The 20862-nt window shown below is 32.5% G+C and overlaps 3 protein-coding genes across 3 annotated transcripts; all 3 read left to right on the top strand.

Moving 5' to 3' along the window:
- The first annotated feature begins 251 nt into the window (after positions 1 to 251).
- Positions 252 to 10050, top strand: LOC134250276 (glutamate receptor ionotropic, delta-1-like). Its single transcript, XM_062732622.1, has 13 exons — positions 252 to 356; positions 1183 to 1311; positions 1691 to 1948; positions 2367 to 2548; positions 4148 to 4297; positions 4589 to 4744; positions 5336 to 5527; positions 5965 to 6068; positions 6761 to 6854; positions 8218 to 8521; positions 8881 to 9101; positions 9206 to 9456; positions 9729 to 10050. The coding sequence occupies exons 1-13, from the start codon at positions 290 to 292 to the stop codon at positions 10000 to 10002; spliced, it is 2382 nt and encodes a 793-aa protein (XP_062588606.1). The 5' UTR covers positions 252 to 289; the 3' UTR covers positions 10003 to 10050.
- Positions 10051 to 14194: 4144 nt separating this feature from the next.
- Positions 14195 to 15953, top strand: LOC134250275 (uncharacterized). The gene is made up of 6 exons (XM_062732621.1): positions 14195 to 14267; positions 14486 to 14635; positions 14851 to 15102; positions 15256 to 15428; positions 15520 to 15681; positions 15861 to 15953. Exons 1-6 carry the CDS (start codon positions 14195 to 14197, stop codon positions 15951 to 15953), a joined length of 903 nt encoding a protein of 300 aa, XP_062588605.1.
- A 1721-nt stretch (positions 15954 to 17674) lies between these two features.
- On the top strand, positions 17675 to 19596 carry LOC134250263 (ionotropic receptor 25a-like). The gene is made up of 4 exons (XM_062732613.1): positions 17675 to 17984; positions 18099 to 18657; positions 18902 to 19112; positions 19204 to 19596. Exons 1-4 carry the CDS (start codon positions 17759 to 17761, stop codon positions 19345 to 19347), a joined length of 1140 nt encoding a protein of 379 aa, XP_062588597.1. The 5' UTR covers positions 17675 to 17758; the 3' UTR covers positions 19348 to 19596.
- Positions 19597 to 20862: the final 1266 nt, after the last annotated feature.

Here is a 20862-nt window from a genome sequence, read left to right as displayed (position 1 = left end):
TTTGTTTAAGTACAATTTACTTCCGATTTCTCTAAAATGCAATTCCTTCGACAGTTCAGACGCTTTGTAAAATATTATATCGGATTTACTTGATATAGTTCAAATTTTCTGAAATATGCCTCTGTTAAAAGTTTGACCAATTCGTAAGATATTGAATCTGAATCGCTCCATCAACTAGACCACGCGTCTCTAACCTTCATTACCTATAACTATCGATTCGAACGCGACTTTCCCCAGTTTTCAAAGGTATTCTAACAAATGTCCAAATTGTTGATATGACCCTGTTAAGATGTTATTCGAAACTTTTGTCATTTTGGTCCTGAAAACTGGCATATCTCTGGGGAAATACCATGTCGGTGAGTATTTGACTTTTAAATAAATTAAATAGAATTGTAAGTAAGTACTTATTAATGAGTATAATTCACAATTGCTTCTTTTTTGAGTGCTTTTTAGATTTATTCCGATAGTTACCTTCAGTTAAAGATCTTTGAAATTTTTTTTATTATTTTTAACTAATTTCGGAGAAAAATTTAGTGAGACAATTGAAGTCATAATATAATAAAACATTCACATACAAAGAGGGAAAAGGAAAAATGGATTAATTTTCATTTTTTTCCACTAATTTAAAAAAAATTGAGAAAAAAAGTTTGAGGAAAGAGTAGTTAACAAAAAAGTGTTTCTACTCTGAATTTGTGCTTTTGATTGATTTTGGGATTATTTTAGTGTAAACATTAATTTTAGGGCAAAAAAATATCTCAGGTCATGATCATTATGTAGAATTTGACAGCTAATATAAATGCAAATATTTTAGTATAATCTATAGTTTAGAGTTAAAAAGTCAGCATATCTAGACATTCATTTCTGTATTTTGATGTTAATTTTTCCTGTATATTCATGTTTTGCGTCATGCAGTTTCAAAACTGTTTTAGACAACACTGAAATAAACTATTTTGACTTAATAGAAACTCGTAGTAAATGATTTTAATGAACGGTTTACACTACGAAATAATCTTCGTCTTGCATAACAGCAAAATTTAGTTAATATACTTATTCACGGAAATTCGAATATTTATAATATGAAATGATAATTAAACATTTTTGTCCACATAATTTTTATTAGAAATTGAAGCAAAGATTAAACTTAATTATTTAAGCCTAAAACAATGAACTATCCATTTTTAGGTGTTTTGTATGATTTATCTGAGTGGTCTTTGCAAGATCTTCCCACTATCAACGTTTCTGTGCCTAACAGTGTCACGACATACCAATATTACCTCAACGGAAGTGACTTTTTCAACATCACAAGCAAAGGTAATAATGTCATCATGACTGTTGCATGTTTTAACTACTGTATACAGGGAAATTTTCACACACACCCCATTTTATTTTCGCTTTTTCGCCTTACCCTCATTTAGGCGAACTTAAAACGGGGCTAATTCAAAGAATACAGTTTAATTTCTGAAATAAAACGATGACTGGGCAAATTTAAAACCGGACAAAAATTGTCTGCAAGTGTGAAAGGGCGAAAATAACCTGGTGCAAAAATAACCCTGTATACTGTATTCAAAACTAAATTTAAATAAAACAATACGCCCTTAGTATATAAAAAAGGACAACATTTACTATTGTTCATCCTCAATTAATAATAGTTATCTCGTCTCTACATATCCTTTTACTTTGTTCATTGCAGTGTGTGAATTATCAGGAACTGAGATTTTAGGATTCATTACATTCACTTCTTGTAACAAGGGCCTTGTCTTCAGCAACCATGCCAGCTCATTAAATCTACCTCATGTACTTATCACCAAAGATGAAAAACCATGCATAACACCATCCTCGCCAACGTTATCCATTCTGGCGGACTGTCGTCTGCTAAACAGAGCATTTCTTTCTATTGCGTCACATAAAAATTGGAAAGCAGTCAACGTTATTTATGACGACTCTTACGGTTTGTTTTTATCACTTTTTTTTCAACCAGTAGTAAATGCCAACATTCTTTTTAACATTCTAATTAAAAGAGGTCTCCAATATTATTTTTTAATGAAGCAAGTAACTATTTGTTTTCTATAAGCAGTGAGCCATGGAGAATTTTTTTTCCCTATGTTATTTTTCCCACAATCTTTACTTTGTAAACAAGACATGTAACAAAGATATTTGGACTCTTTATTTTGAGATTAACTAGAGAAGATTCAAACCTCATTTTTAAAAGACAAAAAGATTTATGGAATAGATGTAATGCATTTTGCTTATAAATAAAACTGAAAGCATTTAATTGTTTAAAGAATACTTATCAAGATTCGCATCATCATTCGCATTATTATGTCAGAATGGTTAATATGCACAATAAGATGTTTTTTTTCTTACAGATGAATATTGTATCCAGCATTTGGTGGATCAATTTAATTCTGCTGCTATTTTCTCAAGTACTTTTCTTCTTTCCAATGTCAGCAATATGAAGGCTTTTCTTAATTCCAGTTACGGAGAAAATGAGAAGGCGGTGATTTTTACTGCACTGAATGTGAATAATACAATTGATACCATTCAAAAGGTACCTGCATGAAATCAAAAATTTAATTGTTCTCATTTTTAGTATATAGAATTAATTTTTAAGCGATATCAGTTTTGTCTATAAATAATAACTTTGAGAACAGACGGTTATACACATTAATAATTAGTTTTCTTAATTTACTCCTGTCTGGCGCCATTTAACTCACCATTGCCAGGAAATGGAATGTTTTATCTTGTCATCTAGATTAATAATGTCACAACTAAATAATCAGAGTTTAAATAAAATAAATTATTCAATAATGTTTACTTATATTAGTTTATAAATGGAGAAAAAATATTTATCAATGATATTGATTAAACACACCTACATGTATCACTTAGTTAAATTGCCTACGCTTCATTTCACCCTTTAAGCTGTATTCTACGTTGTACGGATTTTGATTAAATACGGATGTATCGGAAAAGTAGGCTCAGGGAATTTCAATGCGTTGTTAAGCTGTTTTAAATATTCATTTGATTGCTGGGACGTGAAATAGCTAAAGCTGAATATAGGAATATACCTAGAGGATATCCTACCATATCAGTTATTACAAGTGTACTTATATCGAGGCAGCTGCGAGATTGAATGTGATGGTAATAGAGACTTTAGGGAAAGAAATCACTAGTTTGATGTGTGATTACTAAATTTGGTACCTTTAGGAATAGAATCTGTCTTATTCCAAAGTCGATACCTACTCACTTTTCTAAAAGGTCAAAATTCTCATTAACTTCTTGTGAGAACGAGACTAGTACAAATGAATCATTAGTTAAAATCAGCATAAGTGGTAACAGAGTCAACTTATAATAAGTTACGTGTTTCCAAAATATTTTCAGAGGTAAAACCAGGAAGAAATTATAAATATTACCCTCGATCCAAATCAACATGTTAAAGAACAATCACGCCCGAAAAGAAAGGTCAAGAACTATATACTCTTTAAGGTTTATCGAACTGAAAACATACATATCTGAAAAACGGCAGCCATTCAGATAATTAGAATATTTGTTAAAAAAAGATCATACTCCAAGGACATAGGGTCAAAAGAAAGGGCCATGCATGATGAAATTATTGGTGAAAATTTTAAAGCCCTAACATCAAATGTTAAAGACAAGGCTATTTTTCATAAATTTACGTCAAACTCTAAGCCAGGATAAAAAAAAATATGGGTACCGAAAGAAATATCTTGTCATAGGGAATACTTGTGTGATACATATATATGAGTACAAGTCAAGATTTTTCTAGTGGGTCAAAGGTTAAATATTGATAGCGGAAGAAAGGTCTTGTATGTAGTGAAATAGGATACTGATAGCTCTAACCATTCAAAAGTGGTGGATATGCTTAAATTTTTTTGCGGACCAACATATTAACAGACAGGCTGACAGACCAAAATATATTTTCTGATGTTAATATTGATAATGTAAATTGAATTTTTCCAAATTACAATTTAGAATAGAATTGGGAGCCATTGTAAGATAACGTATTTAGAAGTCTTTACCCTAACTAAATTTATCTTATTTTAACCCCCCAAAATAATCTCATATAGATCTTTATGTATGCAAATGTTGTCAAAGAGGTTCATGAATGAAAAGATATATTTTTCAGGCTTCTTCCTTTAAGATGTTCAGTAGACAATACTTCTGGGTGTTTAGCATAGATCCAAATCTGTTATTGGATACTGATCTACCAAATGCTCTTCAGAATGGAAATGTTCTTACTGTGTCAAGAAACGTTGCTTTTAACAACAATATTAGCGTATGTATGTCTTTTTTATAAGAAAAAAATGTTTTACAAGGAAATATGTTGTAGATTTGATCATCCAAACATCAAAGCTACAATTTCTCGAACAATATTTGATTAATAAATGATTAAAATGGAATGATTAAAGGACGCAGCCTAATTTACTGAAAGGTTAAATTAATGGATAACATAATTTTTTTTTTTTTGCTAAACGTAGTTTTGAATTAAATGTAAACTGAAATGTGTTGAGCCATTGTAATTCATCATTTGTTCTGGACCATTTATTTGAACTTTTTTATGCTTCAGCTTTCCAATGTCATTCTGACTGATGTTATAATGGCCTACAGACGTAGTTTACAGTCGATGTTGAGTAATAACTCGTCCATTTCCATAGGGACGTACGACTGTTATACTAATAGACCCACCCCAGTCAATAGTCAGCTGCATCAAAGCTTGCTGCAGGTACTGTTTGTTTACTTTGCCTTAATTATCCATTGGTACAATAAATTACTTGCCAGAGATTCACAGATGACTTCAGTTTAATTTAATTAAGTCCAGTCTACTAATTTTGAGGTTACGCTACTGATTTAGTATCTACTCATTACGAAGGATTGTTCTCCATAGCTTATATCTGGAATATTTGGTTTACATTTTATATTGCATCCCATTGATCCAAACAAACTGAAAAGGTTGTTTTAATTGACCAGGATATAGGACAAATTAGGTTAAAGCTTCTTACACTGTCCAATAGATATTATAAAATCTGATTCATCAAAATTAGATAAACACGCAAACAAGCGTTGTTTCCATTACAATCATGTGTATAGCATTTTTAATGGAAATTATCTTTAAAAATGTTCCATGGCTGTATTGAGATCTTTAATGAGATGTTCCTTTTTTTCCTCGCATATTTTACTTTTTTCGTTTTTCTAACTTCCTTATTAAATACCTAGTAAAATTTGAAAGGTGGAAAGATGTTCTCAATATTTAATCAAAAATAAGGCAATATGAACGTAAAATTAAAATATCATTCATTTCAACAATGTTTTATAGACAACCCAAGGTATCTCCGGAAGTTGGAATAACGTTGTATACATTCATAGTAGCCAAACTGGACAGAACGAGACATTCTCTGAGGTAGCCACATACAGCTATTTAGAGGGATTCCGTGTACAAGACGACAGACTTTTCAAAAACCTGTTTAAAGATTTCGGGAATAGGACTCTTACTGTTGTTTCTTGGACAGTAAGTTTATTTTTTTCTCTTTTACCAATTTGGCAAATAAGCTCCTGTTCCGTTCTTTTGCATGGCAACTTAATAGCATTTGGCGAGGGGTTTTTTGTTGATAGATGATGAAATGATATATATTAAACGCTAACGTTTAAGTCAAATTTCACTGAACTATTTCAATTTAACCTGCAAAAGAAAAGTACCGCAGATATCGTGAAATTGCCTATACTTTTTAAGCTCATCATTAGAACACTTGCCCAAATCTACTAAACCCAATGAGAATTTTATGTCCTCGACGAAACTGAGCAACTAAATTTTTCTCGATGAATCTATGGCATTTCACTTCAAACTTACTAAATTTATTCTTGCAATACCTAGTGGGTTTTGTCTTCTCTGCGTTTTAAATATTTGGCTTTTAGATAAGTTTGTACGTCATTGTTGTTCCTTTTCAGAGTACTCCATTCACCATCAGAGAATTACAAGGAAACGACAGCATCCAGTATTACGGACTTTGTTATGATATTTTTAATGAATTTGCCAAAGTTTTTAACTTCAGGTATTTATTTACAATTGAATATTAACCTTGATAATGAAAAAAATGAATATATATGGATATATATAGAACTATAAACTTTTCTTTTTTATTAAATATGTGGAGATAACGCACAGTATTCAAACTCAAAAGTCCATTAAGACAATACAAATTAGGAGCAGAGCAAACACGGACCTCTAAAACATCAGAAATGGGATCATGTACCATGGTGAAGTGAGTATCCCCTGTCAACCGGATACACTCTTCGTATGTTCTATTGCATAATCAGGAAATAACGGTAAAATCCGTAGATATTTATATGAAAAACGTCAGCCAACATTTGACATTAAGATAGTAGAAGATTGCTAAATAGCGACTTTAAATGAGACTGTTGACTTTTTTGTTTCAAAAACTTTCTTGTCAATAATTGACCTCTTTTTGGAAAGTATTCTTATGTACAACATGTTCTTGTGTATCGAATCAAATGAGATATATAAACCCCGTAAGCAGATGGTAAAGGTATACAGCATAGCTGAATAAGTAAGGGAAGTTGACGATTGAAAATTTGGAAGTCACCACGTTTATCATAAAGCTTTGATGTTATATTACTATAAGCATTTTTCCCTAAAAATATATATAAATATTGAACAGAAGTGGCAGACTCTGACGTATCTTTTATTTTAATTTTGAATGAAATGAAATTAATTGAATTATAGATACGTGACGATTGACTCCGTAGATGGTACATATGGAGGTCCAACAGCCAATGGTACAAATGGTACAGGAATGGTTGGAATGGTTATGAGAGGTGTAAGTGTTATAAAATCCTATTTTTGTATGATTATTGTATTACAACTACGAGGGGTGATCAAAAAGTTCGCAAACTAATTGAATAACTTCCATACAAGAAACAATATTTGGTTTTAATGTTGTTTATATTTTAAATTAATCCTCCTCGATTTTAATGCACATCAACCACCGTTCTGCGCATGCGCGAATCACGTGATATTGGCGGTCACGTGACTCCCTCCGTAGCGTTCTGTCACAAAAGTTAAAAGATTTTTCCGAGTTTTATATTTCTTTCCATGTGAGTTAATTCTTATGACAAGAACAGTTAATTTGTCAGAAATGGTCATATCTCGGCAACAGAATGGGTGGATAATAACATCCTTTCCAAAAATAAGCATGGCGACCATTAAAACACAAATCTTCTGTCTCAGGAGAGACCTTTATTCAAGGTGGATAGAGAATGGGTGCATTCTTTTTATCATATCTAATATAAAATCTAAAGTAAACGATATCTTAGGTATTTAATACTTATATCATTGTTCAAATATTCAACTATTTTTCAAAGTGCTAATGGGAGGTCTTTGATAGCAAATTGCTTAATCAAAAATACATATCTTTTCAAACTTGCTTTCACTGGGCAAGATGACAAGTATCATTTTTAACCATCAGCCTTCCTTCACTAAAACGATTAATCCAATCATTAATTGAATTTATAGGAACTCATTTATCTCAATAAACTGTGTACAAATTATTATATGATACGGTAGAGGGATTTCTAAGATATTACAATAAATTGTACAGTCGTTTGGTGAACGAATTCGACTGAGACAACCATTTTTCGTCACAAGTGACCTAAATCGTGACGTCATTTTGACATTGTGACGTCACAAACAAGGAGAGAAACTTTATTCAGCATATGCTATTTATAGGCCTTGTGTATGGCTATGTGTGTACCGAATTTCATTCTAATCTGAATTGTGGTTTTGTAGATATAGAGATAGTTTGCGAACTTTTTGATCACCCCTCGTATAGAGAAAATACAATTTAATCGGAAAATTTTGATAATGATTTTAGAAAGGGATAAGACAAATGACAGATAAACATACCAATTTTTATTTTTAACGATATCATATGAATATAAAATATATGAATTATAAAGAAGTCGAATTGTAAGTATGTACTGAATGAAAATTAATTCAGACTGTATATGTGAAAGCACAAATAAAATCTAAGGATTAAAAGAAGAAAGAAATAGACCTCTGCTGAGATGTTAACAAATGTACTTTACTTATGACTTACATTGTAATTTGAATGAATCTGTGTTATTTGTGTAATGCATTATGCTGAAATCGTTATTTTACAAAGTTTAACGCTTTTGTTTTAGGAGGCCGATATAGGGGTAGGACCGTTTACTGTTACCGCCTCGAGAGAAACAGTTATTGACTTTCTAACACCCTTCCAAGAAGAAGGGGTTGGAATAATCATGAAAAAGGCTGATCAAAAAGCTGACCTGATGTTTCGGATGTTTCTACCATTTCAGTCTACTTCTTGGATTGCTACTGGAATATCTATTGTGGTTACAGGAATCATATTGTCTATTGTGTCCAGACTGAGTCCGTACACAAGAGAAGCAGATAAACCTGTTCATCAAAATGTTTGGCTTGGCTTTGGAGCCTTCTTTGGTCAAAGTATGTTTTCATCACTATCTTATCAATTTAAGACCCGTGTACAAAAATTTCTGATGACCACTGCTTTGCACAGTTCACTGGATATATTTGCAAATTCTGTGTATTATATATATCTGTCTTTTCGGAACCCTAAAAGCTCATGTTTTGTTTATTATATAACAGATACATGTAAATAAAATTGTGTCTCATCTAAGGGTTATAAGCTATCTACACCTTTGTAGCTTATTGTCATTATCGCCCAACTTCTATAACATACCATGAATGGTATTAAATATTCTGAGAAAAAGCTCTAAATTAGTTGTTGAAAGTCTATTGTGTACTCCATTAAGCAAAGACTCAATGTTTATTCCTTATTTCAGTTGGTGGAGACTCAACTCCTACATCAGCCTCAGGTAAAGTGGTGCTCGGTATTTGGTGGATGTGTACAATTCTAATTTTGGAACTGTATACTGCAAACTTGGCAGCGTATCTTACAATACCACCAGCGAAATCGCCAATTAAGAATCTTGAACAATTGGCTGCATCATCTGATTACAAGCCATTAGTCAAAACGGGTTCGAATCTCGATTTTCTTTTCAAGGTAAATTTGACACAAAGGTTCTGCTTGCTAGTATAACCTATCTTATTTATCAAATGTTTTCATCTTTTTCCTTCAAGTATCTAATTTGTATCAATTTTTAACAGAGAGCAAAAGGTGGATTATACAAGCAAATAAGAGAAAAGATGGACGACATGCCTGTTATTAAAACTACAGAGGCAGGATACGACTTGGTAAAAACAGGAACATACGCCTACATGACAGACGTGTCCCAACTTACGTATAAAGTTTTAAAAGATTGTCAAAATATGTTGGTTGCTGAAGAGACTTTTAATAAAGCAGGACTATCCTTCATCGTTAGAGAAGATGCTGAATTCAAAACAGCATTCAATTTACAGTAAGTACAGTTGAATCTTATTCTCTCGAAATTCGAAAGATCGAATACCATGAATGAGTAGAACTGAGTTAAAAGTCCTAACCACTTGTTTTATGTATTTTAATCTTGGTATTTTAAATAATTAGTTATTTCCAAAAAAAAAATTAATCCGTTCAGGTGGGACATAAAAAAAGAGAAGTTACATAAAGATGGTATTAATTGCTTCAATGCACATCAAAAACATATTTTGAAATTTCTTTATTACTGAAAAGTATGATTGTAATTTTTTTTAGTATGATTACAATGATAGAGGCAGGTTTAATTGCCAAATTTCGCTCCAAATGGTGGCCCCTTGGAAGCGAGTGTGACGCACTACATTCGAAGAAAACTGCCACAGAACTACAGATAGACAGCATGGCCGGAATTTTCATTGTTTATGGCGCATTTACTGGACTTGCAATACTCGCTTTCGTCACAGAAATTTTATTCTCATGTTATATTTATCCACTTTTAAGACAGAAGAGGATTCAATCTGCTGAAAAAATTTCCTTGAATGATTCTTCATAATCCCACCGGTGTTTTTCTCTAACATTATGTATTGTAGTGTACTGTAGAGGTTATTTTATATCTAATGTATAGATCTTTTAACGACAAATATATGATTGCGCCCATGGGAAAAGGGCCCTTATGGCAATTTTTATACATTTTGAGTTTTTCACGGATTTTGATAGAGTAAGGCTAGAAGTTGTCAAATATGAAATTTTATGGTCCTATCTCTACTCTAAGTAGGTTTTTTCTTCATTTTTATCAAAGATACTTTAAGAGGAAAATATAATGACGTCATGTTTTTCAACAACGTCAAACGTTTTCAGAGTGAACGTAAAATGATTTTCTTCTGTAATTTTACTTTGGTAATTCATGGTTGTGTAATATTTATATTTACCCATTCACATTATCTTTATCTCATTGTCTCTTTTAATAATTATTCAATAGCTATATATATATTAACGATTCATTAGTGGTGTATAGTATTATGAGTGAGTGTTTTACATTTCACTTTTCTATGACACCAGGGGGAGACCTGAACAGCGGGCGACATCCATTCAGTTTTTTGAACAATTATTTTCTCAAACAAAATATTTACATCTAGTAATCCATGCATGAGTCATTTGATAAGCCTGTAGAATTCATTAGAAAATCATTTTAATTTAAAACATTGCTCTCGATAGGAAGAGCATAAAACGATTTGTCATAAATTACAATATATGTGAAAAATTAATTTAAAAAATATATCTAGAGCAACAAAACGCTACCTAAATGAAGTGAAAATTTATTAGATTGTTATTTTTTCTAAATTTCATATAAAGACCAAAAAATTGTGAAGCGTGGTAACATGTTATTACGATATATACAATAGACAGTACTTAAATAAAACGGAAATCCGGTTAATTCACTGCATTTTTAGGGTTGTCTGTTTGCAAAGGTCAAAAAATGACAATGCTGTTTGAAAAATATAAAGGATACACGGAATATTTTTCAGTCTAACAGTAAAAATATTTTTAATATTTACAGATCAAAAAGATGAAAAACTTTATAAACAAAGGAATGAATTATAACCCTCACACATTTACACAATAGATAGACCCAGGATTAACATTGATGGGATCATGTGTGTGTTGGTGAGGGGGGGGGGTTAAAATCTAAATGGCAGAAACTTACAATTCTTGTGAACACAATCCAGTTAAAATAAATAAATATTTTTTTTACTTCCAAAGTTTTAGATGCACAGGCTGGATGTCTCTCCTACACCCAGTACCATTAACCCTTCAACATGTAATTTCACTTTTTTATTTAGGTTTGAAATAATACTGCATAATATTCTTCGTTTTATATCTGTACCTTTGTTTCTGAGCATTGCCATTTTCAAAATCGCACAGCAATCATGAGCACTATGAGTCTGGAACCGAATTGTTATAAATTCAGTATCGTTAATCATGTATATAATGACACCTTAGAATAACAGAATCTGGTTTTATTTTATGAAATGGATGGTTTTAGAAGCATACCAATAGAATTTAATCAAAGATGACATTTACAAAAATTTATTAAGAATTTCGAACAAAGTGGTATTTATGTAACCCTAGTGATCTGGCTAGACTACCGCAATAGTTGAAATATAACAAACAATGTATACTGAGTGAGAATTGTCATTTATTAAATGACAATAAGTATATAACACAGATAAAGTTAAGGGGAGATCACCGGGATATTTCCTGAGTACAAAGAACAATAAATTTGGCAACGGTATCTCCCCTGTTGCAAACAAACATTACTTTGGCAAAAATATTTTGACAAATAAAAAGTATATAAACCACAAAGTTGTCAAAACAAAAAGCTGCCAATATTTTTAAACAAACAAAGTATTTAAAAAGGAAAAAATTAATAAAGATGACAAGACAAAAGTTGCACGATGGCAAGTAAGATGGTACAAGGTATATATTATGATAAATAAATTACAAAACATAATTTTGAGACTACAATGTTTTTATCATGGAGTATGAAGGGGGACGGAGGGTGGGTAAATTTCTCAAAACAATTTTGTGAATTTCTTGGCACTTCTAAATCAGTGAAAAAACGCTATCTTGTGTCACGTGATTTTTTTTCCTCATAAATTTATTAAAAAATACATCCAGTAGACAAATCAGTATACAGTGGAGCCTCATTTTTCCGGACGCTTTGGTTCCCAGTCATTTTGTTCGGATATGTGAAGCGTCCGGATACCAGAATTACCAATTAAACAAGACAAAATTACATTTACAAATTTCGTTCCAATGAAAAGTCGTCCGGATACTGAAGCATCCGAATATCTGGGGTCCGGATATCTGAAGGTCCACTGAAAATGCATCATGCAGTTTAATGTATAGATTTTGTTGGGGTGGGTGTGGGTTAAAAATTAATAACATATACCGGTAATTGTTCATGCCTAAATATACAGTCAGTTAAATATGACTGTTTTGTATAATATATTTCCTGACAATTGTCTCTGAACTGGCTGAGTTTTGAAATGTCAGATTTTAGTAGGGATGTGAGCATCTTAGAAAATTCATCATATTTTTTTATGACTGAATTGTAAAAAAAATTCCCTTCATTCTAATGATTTTGTTTTCTAAATTTTATTTTATGAAGTGAGTTTTACAGAGTATGAATTCCATTCTGGTCCCATGCCAGCAGCTTGGATATGCTAAGCCTTGTAAAGCCTTACATGTTACGGAAATATAAACGGACAACCCCACCCCCATCCCCTGCACTGTGGCCATATATCGATTGCCTATATTTTACGATTATTTTACATTGTTAATTGTATAATTTAGCTGGTAATTAAATAAAGACATTTTTGATCACTTTTGAGGGAAAAAATCAAAAAATCAAATGTGAAGTTAACGGAAAGTGTTCATATTCAAATGTATCTACATTATTATTACCTGTTCAGTTATCCACATTAAAGTCCAAAAATGTGTCAATAACTTTATATTTTGACTTTCTTTTTACGGGCAAGACGGTGTTGCATATAAAGCTAAATCAATTGAATTTTTATTTTAACACAGTGTATGTTGTGCATTTTATATTTAAAATCACTGAAAAGTTAGAGTGAAGAGAGAGGGAATCGGAGGATGGGGGTTATTAGTTTTTTAACAATTAATAAAATGTATAATCATTTAAAGAACTGTTAAAATCCCTCTTTATTTAACTAACTTTTTAAAGCCATCGTAAAAAGGGAAATGTATTGATATTTCATTCTGTTTTCTATTTCTATCCTTAATGAAAAAGATATTGCTCTGTTATTTAAAGTCTTGAATTTTGCTTACTTTATAAAATGGGTAAAGCTTTATTTAAATGGTATGTCCCGTTGTTTTTTGATCTTGACAAGGAGCACACGCGGGTATGATTGGTCGGCATAGGATGCTCACTACTCCATTGCACCTGATCCTACCTCTTGTTAAAGAGGTATATGCTTGCAATTTTGTAATTTTCGTTTTCTTCATATATTTCATTTGTTTATCAAGTATATGGGATCTACAATTATGTTGCTTGAAAAAAATCATACCGTGTGGTCTTTTACTAACTTTTGATATAAACCAGAGACATATATGATATAAACACCAGGGGTGGTTGTTTTTATGTCTCTGGACAAAAATGATTTAAAATTTATAATTAGAAAATAATATAATGAGTACATGACAATTTATTTGTTATGTACTCATTATATGGATTTCTGATTATTAATAAATTATGAACGAAACTATCACTAAACATTTTTAAATATAACTTTAGATGATACGATCATACGATGCCATGATTTCAGAAAAATTTAGTAAATTCAAGTTTGGCTGTTTCGCAACACGTTCTCGTTTTAGCATATCAAGAATAATATATTTAGATATACAATACATAAAAATAGTAAATAGTATAAATAGATAAAGAGATAGTTGATGTTTTCAAACGTCAAAAAAATATGAAGGGGATTTTAAATGTCTTCCATTTTTGGCCCTCTTGTTTCTGTTCGCTTGACGTCATACTACGCAAGAATACAACTGTGTAACAAATTATCTTATTCTGTATTTGTACTTATAGGTAGTTTTTTATGTAAAAGATGAAAATAAAACAAATCATTCCGCCATTACTTAGAATTCGATAAATAAGAGACAACATGAGTCTCCAAAATGTTTTTTTATACTCTAGGTTTTGTTAAAGTGATGTTATGACTGTGTTTCTTGTCGCCATTTTGTCAATATCTTCATTGACGTCTGCTCAGCCTTTTCCATTTCATCTAGGTGAGTTTTTTTACGTGATTATATCGGTATTTTTGGATAATGATGTCTTGACATTTTAAATTGTTTTGGTTTATATCATTACAATACACAATGTATATAATAACAATTTGATCGACTTAGAGCATGTTGAGTTTGATTTCTCTTTGTTTTCTCCCTATTTTATAACTGCAGGACAATAAATTGTTTCGTTTTCAATTATGATTTTTATCTTTTTCCAGATATCCTTGTAGATGAAGACGAAGCTGAGCGTATCTATAATATCACAAATGAATTCTTTAATTCCACTCGCCTTGGAGTGTGGGCATCTATGGATATAAGTCCAGTCACTTTTGTCGTAAACACGAAAAATGAAACCCCTGGCATTTATAGTGAGTAAAATTGTAACAAGTAATTCCTCATTACAAAGCCAAATTATAACTTTACGATTGATTAAATATTCCATCGATTGATGTCAATGAAAAACAAGCAAAATTTTAAGATGACAACTATGATTACATTGCCCCTTTTCCCTTTAACCACTTAGTTTGTAATTTTTGGAGTGCATTTTTAAGTTAAAATATCTTTTGACCATTTTTCCTACTAGGTTTCACTGAGAAAAACAGTTCTTCCTCGTCATATATTGATATGAAAAGAAATCCCTCCGATCTTTTGTGCATATTAGCAAAAAGCATAGGTGTAGCTTATATTCGGACTCGCCCTGGAAGGTCCAGTATTTGTCGTCCCAGCATACGGATAAGACCATCAGTGACCGAATACATGGACATTGCCCACCAGATCTATAAGTATAATGATAGCGAATTCACATCGGTCATTTATATTACGGACCACATGTATGGTAAGCCCAGCAAAAAGTTATTTTCATGTTGCAATGTGACGATTTGTTGAAAGAAAATATTTACATGCACACCATCAAGGATTGTTAAATAAGGCAATTGTCGAAGTACTGCAAAAATCTTTTTAAAATAATTTTGTCATTATATTGTTTCAGATTTCGATCTTAGCATTTTTCAAAAGAGATTCAATTCCACCTTGAAGATGATGATGTTTACAATTCAAAATAGCAGTGTGCCATCTCAAATAAAGCAGTTTGTTACGGATGGCAACACAGATTCTTTCATCATGTTTGCTTCTGGTGCCATTATAAGGAATTTGTTACAAATTGTGAGTTACGTCGTGACTTAAGATATCTTAATAACGATGGATTCAAAGGATGTTTAATTTCATTTATTTTTTATTTGGGGTTTTTTGGTAGCTTTCAAACCTGAAGAATTTAACAGTGACAAGGACAGATAACTGGGTGATGATTCCATCAGACGAAACAGAATGTCCGGATATTTTGGGTTTGAATTTCTCAGTCGTGTGTGTTCGACACGATTTCGTGAAAGATCCTGATGTCACCGTCGACTTAAGATATGTAAATGGAAACTTAAGACTTATGTACAAAATGGAATGTGTTTTAATCTACTTTTATCTATTAAAGAGATTTTAAACATCAAAGATTGACTCGTAGATGTAAGATAAGATAAAGGATACATAATCACATCAAAACTTTTGATTATCTTTTATTCAAATGTCAAAAAACATTAATTTTAGGTGGATGACGCATTATTGCTGAGAAGTCTCCATTTACTTGAGAAAAATATCAAAGCTTTATCCCTCCCTTTTATTCAAATGTACCTTGACTGAGGTAAACATTTTTTAAATATTTAATCATAATTTTTGAAAAAAAGAAACTTACACTAATTGCATAAAAGTGCAGTTAAATATTTGCATTTTGAATTTGATATTTAATCTTTTGTTTTAGACGTCAGCTTTGAGGCACCTGGCATGGCATGTTTACAATGCAACTAAAGAAATTAAGTTGGACGACGATTTAATGAGGATCGATAAAATACGAACAAAAGCAAAAGTACAAACGCAGTTGCTTTGTTTTAAATAATCGCTGTAACTTTTTTTTTTTTTTTTTACCCTGTAGAGTATGTTAAAATATTTAAAAAAAAAAACAAAAAAACACCAATTTCTGAGACGTTAATGAAATAATCAGAAATATATGAAATATGCATTTGTAATATTTTTTCTTTTTGGTTTCTTGTCGACAAATATCTTACTTTTTCAGATAGGAACATGGACTCGGTCTACAGACGTGGTTTTGATTACACAACCTTTCGCCTTCACCCATGCATCATTATTAACAGTCATCACTATCCATGTAATCTGGGTTTTTTTTCAATTCTGCTTTCAACATCAAATCTGTCGCTGATGTTTCTTTCTTCTCTCTCTGTATTTAAACCTTAGAACAATGAATATTTTATGTATACCGATATATTATATAAATTCCTTTTGACTTTGCTCTGTGTGTGCACTGTAGCGACCGCTTTATAATAGAATATATATGAAGAAACGTTGCAAGCAATGCTTATTGGCATAAATCATTGCATTTTTTAGAGGTTGCATCATTAAGAGGTTGAGAATCAACTTTTAATGCAATAATTTATTACATTAAGCGTTGCATTGCATTGCCTTTTATCATTAGCGGTTGCCACGGTGCATACATTTGACCATATAAAATCTTTTTCAGGAGCCACCATTTGTAGTAAAAGTTGTGAACAAGAGTGGGACATTCTTTCAAGGCTATACCATTGATGTTCTCGATAAGATTGCTGAGGAGGTAGGATTCACGTACGTGATCCGTGAAGCACGTGACAATCTGTACGGTCTCGCTCTTCCGGATGGTTCCTGGACGGGGCTCATAGGAGAGGTCCAAAGAGGGGTAATGTAACATGTTATCGGCTCATAGGTAAGGTAAAGAGGGGTTTTTTTTCATTAAAATTATTCATAAAAAGAAAGAGGGTTAAATTTTAGTATTTTAAAGAAATAAAGTCTTTAAGCGGTATATATATTTGTTACATTAATCATCTTATCTATAACCATGATAAATGTGAGATACGTTCAAAATTTAGATTTACATTTAATGCAACATATTTTAAACATACGTACATTATAAGCCACAGCGTTCTTATCTTTATAAAATTGTGAATTTTAAAAGAAAAGATAATTATATTTTAAATTTTGTCTCGCAGAATATGCCAAAAATGTTTGCATTCTATAAAAAATAAGATTTTTTTTCCTGTACATATAAATGATAAGCATTAAGTATTTAGGGTTTGATTAGGGCTAGTTCAGGAGGCCTAAATGTTAGGATGTTAGAGTTAGGGTTAGGGAATTAGGGTTAGAGAATAAGGTTGAAGTAAAGAACTTTTTAGATGTTAGGATTAGGTTAAATATATACATATTTATTAAGTTTACAGATAACTAATGAACACAATAAAGAAATTTAAATCAGAGAACTTGTCCAAAAAATTGATCAAATAAGAAATATACTTCAACAGGAAGCCGATCTGGCTGCCGCCCCCGTGTCTGTAACAGCCGAGAGAGAACAAGTGATTGATTTTACCAACCCTTACTATGATTATGCGGGTTTACAGATCCTGATGAGCGGCACCATTGCTTCTAGCTCAATGTTTGGATTTGTGGACGTCTTTGACGGGCCTGTGTGGCTAGCCTGGTTCGGTTTCCTTGGTCTGACGGGTATTATGCTTTATGTGTTTCACATCCTGGTCTACCGAGTGTTTTCCAAAGAAAAGGAAAAAGATAAGGACAAGGTGTTTACTATCAGCGACACACTTTGGTTTCTTATATCTTCTATTACCATATATGGTAAGCATAAGCAGAATCCTACGCGTTAATTTATTTACATGCAATATTTTTCAAACATACTTTAATTGTTTTTAAATCCTTTTGAATTGGGAATTGATACACAATTTGTTTTAGGGCCAGACAAAACCCCCGGCACATTTGCAGGAAGGGTGTTAGTAATTGGATTCTGGTTCTTTTGTCAAATAATGATGGCGACATACACAGCCAACCTTGCTGCATTTATGACATCCAAACGTCTAACAACTGAAATCCATTCCATAAACGAGCTAGCCTCTCAGAATTCTATTAAATATTCTGCATTAGCTGGGTCTGTCAGTGAAGCTTACTTTTCCCGTATGAAAGGCATTGAAGAGAACTTCTTCGAGCTGTGGAAGAATATGAGTTACGCGAAGAGTAACGATAGAAATGACCTCACTGTGTGGGACTATCCCCTCGATGACCTTTATTCCAGAATGTTTTCTCAAATCAATGAAACGGGTTTTCTCAAAACATCTAAGGAGGGCGTGGATCGTGTTCTTTCGGAAGGATTTGCATTTATCCACGAGACACCGATGATAAAGTATGAAATGACAAAGTACTGCAATTTGATCACCGTCGGAGAGGTTTTTAGTGCGAAACCTTATGCATTTGTTCTACAGGAAAATTCGCCCCTAAAGGACGCATTCAATGCAAAGTATATAATATAATATTAATGTTCTATCTTGTGCCTTTAATATTTTTTAAATAAAAAAGAACGGTGTTTTTGGTGCTTATTTTTTTTAATACGTGCGAGTAAATGTTTTACTACGAGAATGGCAGATAACTTAATATTGCTTAGTGTTTGAAAGAAAATCTTTAGATTATTAATCTAGCTGCAAACAAAGAGCATGTACGATACACAGTTTAGTAAGAAAATCTTGATTTATTTTTTCTGTTAGAATACTTGAACTTCAAGCCGATGCATACTTTGAACAAAGGAAGGAGGTGTGGTGGTCTAAATCGGTATCGTGTCCAAAGGAAGACGATTCCACCACGGGACTCCCCTTCAAGAACCTCAGCGGAGTCTTCATCCTAACAGGAGCGGGGTTCGCCACGGGGTTCCTGATGCTTGGAATTGAATGTATTGTGTTCAAATGGAAAAAGAGAAAGGTGACATTTATATTATAAAGATTGCTGAGTTAAATAATTTGATGTGTTATATGTGGACATCTTAAATTAGCTAAGTGTTTTTCTTTAACAGGAATCGCGTGAAAAACCACCTAAAGAGGCATACAGCAAACCTAAGTACCCCCTCATACCCCGCCTAACATCGCTGAGGTCATTGTTCATGAAAAGCAAGAAAACAACATCAACCATGGATCTAACTATTTCGGAGGTGGATTAATGATATACATGTACATGTACTGTAAAATACTTGACCAGGTTGTGCGTGGGATATTTTTATTATATATCTAATATGAAAAAAAATACTGTTCAATTTGTTGATTAGTCTAATAGACAACTGGTGCTTTTGAACGTATGACCGTTTTATCGATCCCTTTGTCTCATTGATTACTTTTATATTTACAAAGTTTTGTAGATAAAAAAAATTTCTATGTCTAATGATTTATTGCTCAGTAAAATTTGAAATGGGGCCTTGTAAATCTTTATTGAAAATATAAGGCGCTTGTTCTATACCTGTTGATAAACGTTTTGTTTGTTTGTTTGTTTGTTGTTTAACGTCCCTCTCGAGAATTCTTCACTCATGTGGTGACGCTACCACCTGCCGATGGAGAGGTGCAATTTTTTTCTATATTCGGCACTTACGGCCATTGAGCAGTAAGGGATCTTTTCAGTGTCAGCACCAACTGCGACACGGGACCCCAGTTTACACGCTCTCTTCCGAAGGAGCGGTCTCCACGTCCCACAGTGAGAGTTGAATCGGATCGACTACTTACACCCACGGGCACCGGACGGATGGAGGGGGAGGGTGTTACACCATCCATTCGCCAGGTGCCTGTGCTCTAGAGCAGACGCTACGCTAAATGTAGGCGAATGTTGTTAAAAGTGATATATTGATTGATTGATTGTTGTTATTTAACGTCCCTTCGAGAATTTTTCACTCATAATTATTATGGGGACGCCACCACTTGCCGGTGGAGAGCTACAATTTTGTCCTATACTCAACACTTAGGGCCATTGAGCAATGAGGGATCTTTTTTATGGAACGCCGTAACTGCCTTATGTGGAGAACTTTCATTATATGCTGGTACTTTGTCATTATATGCTGGTATTTTATCATTATATGATGGTATTTTGTCATTATATGATGGTGTTTTATCATTATATGATGGCACTTTGTCATTATATGCTGGTATTTTGTCATTATATGCTGGTATTGTATCATTATATGATGGTACTTTGTCATTATATGATGGTATTTTGTCATTATATGATGGTATTTTGTCATTATACTTCTTTTCATTATACTAATTTTCATTATATGCTACTACTTTTTCGTCATTATTTGTAGTCTCGATCGGCCAGACGCTTGTCTATAACACAAATTCGCTGTTCCTAGACTGCATGGCAGTACGAAATCGAGGATCAGACAGGCAAGCCAGTCTAGGTATCATAACAGTATTTCACTTGGGTTCACTTCAAATCATGGCTGACGCAAAATAATCCCGGAATCTTCCATTCCGATTCGGGCATTTTGATACGAGGCTGGAGCTGAATTTTTTATGACATGAAAAACAACATGTAAACTCCTGTATTTACCAGATTTATTAAAATTTAGTGCGTGCTGATTTTTCTATATACTGTCAAGAGTGGGAGTGATTAGGCCCTGGACTAGATTTTCAAACACCTGCTCGACTTCGACCGAAACAAAAAAATCAGTTAGGTCATTCAAAACATT

Source organism: Saccostrea cucullata, unplaced genomic scaffold (genome assembly GCF_032062105.1).
Source record: "Saccostrea cucullata isolate Sc308-1 unplaced genomic scaffold, CSIRO_AGI_Scuc_v1 ctg473, whole genome shotgun sequence".
NCBI lineage: Eukaryota > Metazoa > Mollusca > Bivalvia > Ostreida > Ostreidae > Saccostrea > Saccostrea cuccullata.
This window is presented reverse-complemented; position numbering and strand designations above follow the sequence as displayed.